The sequence below is a fragment of the Podarcis tiliguerta genome, assembly GCF_965153285.1.
Source record: "Podarcis tiliguerta genome assembly, chromosome: 6".
NCBI lineage: Eukaryota > Metazoa > Chordata > Lepidosauria > Squamata > Lacertidae > Podarcis > Podarcis tiliguerta.
In genome coordinates, this window is record NC_139539.1 from 91,728,337 (window position 1) to 91,734,575 (window position 6,239).

Genomic DNA, 6,239 nt, shown 5'->3' on the forward strand with positions numbered 1-6,239 from the left:
CAGCAGGTGAGAAGGTATGATGGGCTCATGATTAGTAGCCAAGGAAGCTATGCTGTTGCTGTGTTGCGTGGCTTCTTCTGCCCTCTCTTTACGTTCAGTGCTCAAAAACAGTGCTTGAGCAGCCCAAGAAGATTCAAATCCCGATTGGTACATATGCCTGGGGACTGGGAGCAGCAGGGATATTTTTGTCTGTTCCACTGGGGATCATGGAGCAGGGGCACTGTGGCATCATTGTGTGCGTTACAGGGAGGTGTTCCGGAACATGTCCTCATCACTGCGAGTTCATTCACTCCCTCTTTGTGTAGGCGGCATTGCTGGCACATTTCCCCAATTGGTGCGCCTTGTTTGTGCTCCTGCTATTTTTGCACTGTTTGGGGGATTTTCCAAGTGGTACATTTCCCACCCCCACTCTGCATTAAGTGGGTATATGATACAGCAGTTGTTACACCAGCATCTCCCCTTCCACGCAAAGCATATTTGCCATATGGAAGTGGCTCTGCAAATCCTGTACCAGCTACACCCTCCTTTCCTAGCAGTTTTCAAAGGGTGTTCCAGAGAACCCAAGAAATTATGAAAAGGTTCCTCAATGAACCTTGGGCAAGTTTTATTAAAGTGACTTTTCCACCAATGCTCACTTTCTCCTGAAATGTACACACAGGATCAGAGCATTTGGTGTATTCTACTCCATTTCATGCAGAAGAGAATGGTTGTGGAGCTGAGCGGATCTGGCCAGCACTCAACATAAATTTAGCAATTTCTCTAGGGCATATCCCAAAACAATGTGTAAAGCACAGGCGTCCACAGGTGTCAATTCCACGTGGATATTTTTTTATATAACATAGAAACTTTTAAAATCATAGTTGTAAGCTAGAGAACCTGCTGTATTCTGCCTACATCACCGTAAACATAACCAAACTCCTTGGTCAGGTACTTCCCATCCAGCTAAAGTAGTTCATACATATGGATCTCAATCAATCCATTTGCAACAATGACCGCATGAACTTAAAAGAAATTATAGTCAAATGTGGTAAAAACCACAAGTAGTATTACAAATTACTGAAATTAAGATAAATTGGTAATCATCCTGAGGAGGGGTTCAGAGGCTTTCTGTTTTAGACTAACTGCAGCTTTTCATGAGTGGTATGTAACCAAGTTTTACTCAGAGTAAACCCATTGCTATTAATGGACCCAATTTAGGCATGCTCATTAATTTTAATGTGTCTATTTTGAGTAAAACTCAGTTGAATACCACTCATTATACTGCAAAGTTGCTACCATGCTACATTAAGTTTGTCAGGAGATAATGAAAGAACAATAACAATATAAGTAGTCAATACTGCTTTTTTACCTTGATACGCAATGTGTTTCTTAACAGCATTACACCTCTCACAGACATACCCACAGCCTCCCAACTACAGATGCTGACTTTTTCCTCAAGAGAGGACACACACAGTTCTCTTCTGCCCTCATCTCTGCTGGTAAAGGTCATCACAGAGCAGACTGTTACCCTAAGAGCAGAGCTGCCATCACAATGTCACCAAAGAATGTAGAAAGGAACCCTGATAAACAGTGACCATAAGGTTCTGAAATAATGTAACATCTTTGGCACCTTCTAAGCAATGCAATGCATATCTCAGTTGCCACAATTTGTGACAGGCACCTTAGGATGAGGTTCATCCTTACCAGAATTAACTTTATCACGACAATCAGGAGATGGGGAAAGAAAAAGGCAGCAATTGCCAGAGCAAGGGTGAAGGTGAACCAGAAGATATATCAATAGACAAACATATGTTGGCAGGAAGCACACACACACAAAATCAAAACGGGAGGATCTAAAGCCGGCTGTAGAAAACAGCCCAACTGCAGATGAAGCAAAGCATTTTGTTGCAATTTCTAAAACATATCTCACAACTATAGCAACATTACTAACACAGGCCATTCTTAAGGGATGCACGCCTTTGACCTACATCTGTAGCACCAGAACATTTAGACGGCCTTAAACAACCAAATCACTCAAGTGTGTAGTAAACACGAAAGCCGACCATATATACAAATATTCCAGGGGAATAACAAAAACTGCTATGTATTCCAGAGAGGCAGCCTTGTTGCGTGCTGCAGCAAAAACAAAAAGAACACCTAGAAGACCAATACATTTACTGTGGGAATAAGCTTTCGCCAGGTCGGTTTGCAGCCATGGGAGGGATGGCTCACAAGCTCGAGAGACCCTAAAGTCAAGCACGAGCTTGGTCCGCAGAGGTGACCTACCCATATGCCCTGAAACACTTAAACTGGAGCCACAATCTTGGTTCAGAGCAGTATACCTGTCAAGGACAAGGTGCTTTGGGGGCGGGCGGGGGAGCATACAACAGGGAAGGGCTGCTGCCTTCCTGCTTGGCCGGTCCCTCCCCTCCAGGCATCTAACAGGCCACTGCTGGGAACAACATGCTGGACCAGGAAGACCTTTGTCTGATGCAAGAGAGCAATTCTTCCTGTTGTGTTTTTCGGAGCGGGGGCGGGTGTGCCTGCCCGCCCCCCCCCGGGAAAGGAGGAGGCTTCGCTCCCCGCCCCCCCAGCCACACCCACCCGCGCCCAGCATCTGCGGCAGCCTCCTCGCCCGCCTCACCCCCCCCCGTTCCCTTCCCACCTTACCGTGTTGGGTGAAGATATTGAAGCCGCTCTCGGCCCCTCGCGGGGCGGCCACCTCTCGCCTCCGGCCGGCGGGCCTGGCTGCGCTGCCCCGGAGCCCCCTCGGCTGGGGCTGGGAAAGAGGCGGCGGCTGTTGCTGCTGCTGCTGCGTCGTCGCCACCGCCGCCGGCTGCTGGAGCGCGGAGGAGGAGGCGCCCGGCTCCCCGACGCGGCCCACCTGCTGGCCCATCCCCGTCCCCCGCCCGTCTCGGGCCCCCGCCACAGCCCTCGGCCGCCGCCTCGCGCTCACATGCCGCCGCCTGCGACGCTCCTCCAGCCGCGCCCGCCCAGGCCCGCTTCCCCACAGGGCTGCCCTGCCGCCGCCGCCTCTTCCTCCTCCTCGCCACCGCGCTCCGGACAGGCCCTCACGGACTCGCCCCCTCAACCCCCGCCGCCGCCATCTTGACCACAGAGATGAGGGGGCCACGAGCAGAGCGGCTCCTTCTCGCCCACCTCCGGTCCTCCAGGGGCGGCGATGGCTCCGCCTCCCGCCCGCGGCCCCGCCCCGCGACGTCGGCGGCTCGACGGGAGACTCCGCCCCGTCCCGCGCGCGCCTCCGCTTCGCCAGTAGAACTGAACTTTAAAATGACGCCTAGGATAGCCGGGATAAAAGAGTCAAATACATTTGATCATTATTATTACTAATAGATGTTCCCTCGAGTATTTGGGGGGGGAGTATTCTTATTATGCCATATTTTTAAAAAGCCAAACACTTAAAAAAAATAATTAAAGTATTTATTTAATGCACTTTCTAACATAAAATCCATTCGAGAATAGAGGGAGAGGTTAGAAACATCTTCTCCTTTATTGAAATGCTTTGTGTTTTTTAAAATTGTTTTGTTTTAATAGATGATAGTAATAGGAGATTTGAAGGAGCTTATATTTGTGTAAACGTTATCACCATTTTATTTGTATGCCACCTGTCCGTAGTTAAAACCACTGGGGGGGGGTTCCTAGGGGTGCTCAACGGTACGCAACACCGGCACCTTTTTTCCGTAGAAGAAAAACACTGGTTAAAAGTCTGACACTTCCTGTAACAGCTTCAGGGTTGTTGTACCAGCACGGGTTTTTTCCTAGAAGAAAAGCACTGGTTAAAACCATGTTTAAAGCAGCTTTCAGCATGAAAAAAAAACCCATAATTACAAAAGTAGCCATAAACAATAAGCAAAACACTTCAAAAAGTACACAAAATTGACTAATGTCCACATAAATAATAGGTAAAGGTAAAGGGACCCCTGACCGTTAGGTCCAGTTGCGGACAACTCTGGGGTTGCGGCGCTCATCTCGCTTTATTGGCCGAGGGAGCCGGTGTACAGCTTCCGGGTCATGTGGCCAGCATGACTAAGCCGCTTCTGGCGAACCAGAGCAGCGCACGGAAACGCCGTTTACCTTCCCGACGGAGTGGTACCTATTTATCTACTTGCACTTTGATGAGCTTTCAAACTGCTAGGTTGGCAGGAGCAGGGACCGAGCAACAGGAGCTCACCCCATTGCGGGGGTTCGAACCGCCGACCTTCTGATCGGCAAGTCCTAGACTCTGTGGTTTAACCCACAGCGCCACCCACGTCCCAGCACATAAATCATAAGAACAGCTAAAAATAAAGATACAAAAAAGTAGTATCAATAACAGCAAGAAGACCCCACACCAAACCCCAGCCCAAGACCTCTGGAGCTACATGGCACACTTCATCAAGCAGAATGTAAATGTAAATTTTTTGGTGTTTGCTCAGCTTTCAAAGCAGCCGCATTGATACCAGAGGGCATGTTGAAGATTTCACTGCACAAGATCAGTGTGGGAGTGGAGAAGGCGCTTGGAGAAACACTTAGTCACAGGTGGCAAGCTATGTTTTGAACATAATCATTTTGTCTTGCTGACTTCAGGTATGATATGGTGTATTAGCCTTTTCTTTATGCGCCCAAACCAGTGCTGCTGGGAACTGAAGATTTTGAGCATAATCCAGCAAAACATAAATCACAACTAGCCCAAATTCCAGAGAGTCTTCCAACAAGAGCTGCTCAAATAGAAAAGTCTTTCTGGATTGTACCACATACTGCTGCATTGGGGGGGGGGATCTTACAAAAAATGAGCATGGTGGAGGGGAACGTTGTGCAGAATCCTTCCCCCTTGCATCTAGTTTTCTATCTGCAGGGAGGGTTTATTCCTTCATATGGCTGAGCATTCATTTATATGTTTCCCTTACAAGCATACAGTCCAGGAAATGTTTTGCCACAAGTTGTCTCAAAAGTCTTCTTGCAACTAACTATTGCTGGATTTTGTCATGAATATTAATATTCATTCCTTGACCCCAAGGACTATGTCAGCTGGTCACACGTAGCTCCTTCTTGGGGAATATGGTGCTCAACAATTGGTGGTTAAGCAACTGTAGGAACTCTTGGATGACACTGATTTTCTGGCCCCATTTCAATCTGATTTCAGGAGTGATGTTGGTTTAGAAAATACATTGGTCACCTCAAAATATGACATCCTAGGGGAAGGGCAATATTGCTCATTCATGCAGTCCTTTCAGCTGCTTTTGATCACATTGGCCACAATATCCACCTGGTTTGGTTCTTATGAGGCAGTGTGTTGGGTGGTTCTGCTGCTACTTGGCAGGTTGATTATATCCCTGTCCAGGAATGGGTGAAGTTCATCACGGGTGTTGTTAGCCACAGAGACAACTTACGCCTTCAATGAGTGATGGAGCTATGAGTTTTCAGAGACTATGAAAGTGCTTTTTCAAGTGGAGTATGACCTTGAGAACAGGATATCTACCTAATGTCCTAACTCAAGCATCTACCCACCCACAAAGACTTATTGTAAGTCTTGTTGGGATTCAGTCTCTCAGACCTCAACTCACTGCAGCATGCAGGCACCAGTGGAGAGCCTAAATGGACTCGCCTCATTCCAGGGTTAGAAACATAGAATGTGATTGATGTATTGATAGCACTCAGGTCCAAACCCCTTGATGAACATTGGTCTATCAGTGGTGGGGAACCTGTGGTCCTCCCAAGTCTCTGTCTGGCCTGCTGATCTCTTCCCAGGTGACACCTCCCCAAACCACACCATCACTGGCTCACACTTTTATTTTTTGTCTAGATGGAAGGTGTCCTTGCTGAAGAGATGTGTGTGTAGAAAACTTTTGACTTGTGTGTGACAGGGTTCTAGAGTTGCAGGTTACCCCACCATTGGCATGTAACTCCTGGAAGGTTATCTACTAGGAAATATGGCCCTCAGGATGAAAAAAAGTCCCCCATCCCTAACTGGCAGCGACTGGGATGCTGGGAATTGGATCTGGGATCTTCTGCATGCAAACAGATGCTCTACCACAGTGCATCTATGTGGGGTTTATCGTCCGTTTGCTTGGTTGTAAGTTGCTTTGGGCAAGATAGTGAATGACAAATCTAATTAATAAAATCATAATACCACTGATTTTATGGCCCTTCCACAATAGAATCATGGGTGATATGACAATTTCGCTACTTCAGAGTAGGATATAGAAGGGATGACTGAAAGCTTAATTGATCTGGTAGGGTTGTGACTTGATGAGATTTTG

General features: G+C 47.6%; 1 protein-coding gene across 5 annotated transcripts in view; it reads right to left on the reverse strand.

Annotated features, from left to right (window-relative positions):
- ABL2 (ABL proto-oncogene 2, non-receptor tyrosine kinase) overlaps positions 1 to 2,875 on the reverse strand; it is a gene marked incomplete at its 5' end in the record, with an annotated part of 64,001 nt that extends 61,126 nt beyond the window's left edge. For all 5 annotated transcript variants that reach the window (XR_014512633.1, XM_083446269.1, XM_083446268.1 and 2 more), the window contains one exon: positions 2,650 to 2,875. Coding sequence is in view for 4 of the 5 variants with exons in the window: in XM_083446269.1 (XP_083302395.1) it covers positions 2,650 to 2,875 (226 nt within the window). The remainder of the gene's footprint in view (positions 1 to 2,649) is intronic.
- Between the last annotated feature and the right edge of the window lie 3,364 nt (positions 2,876 to 6,239).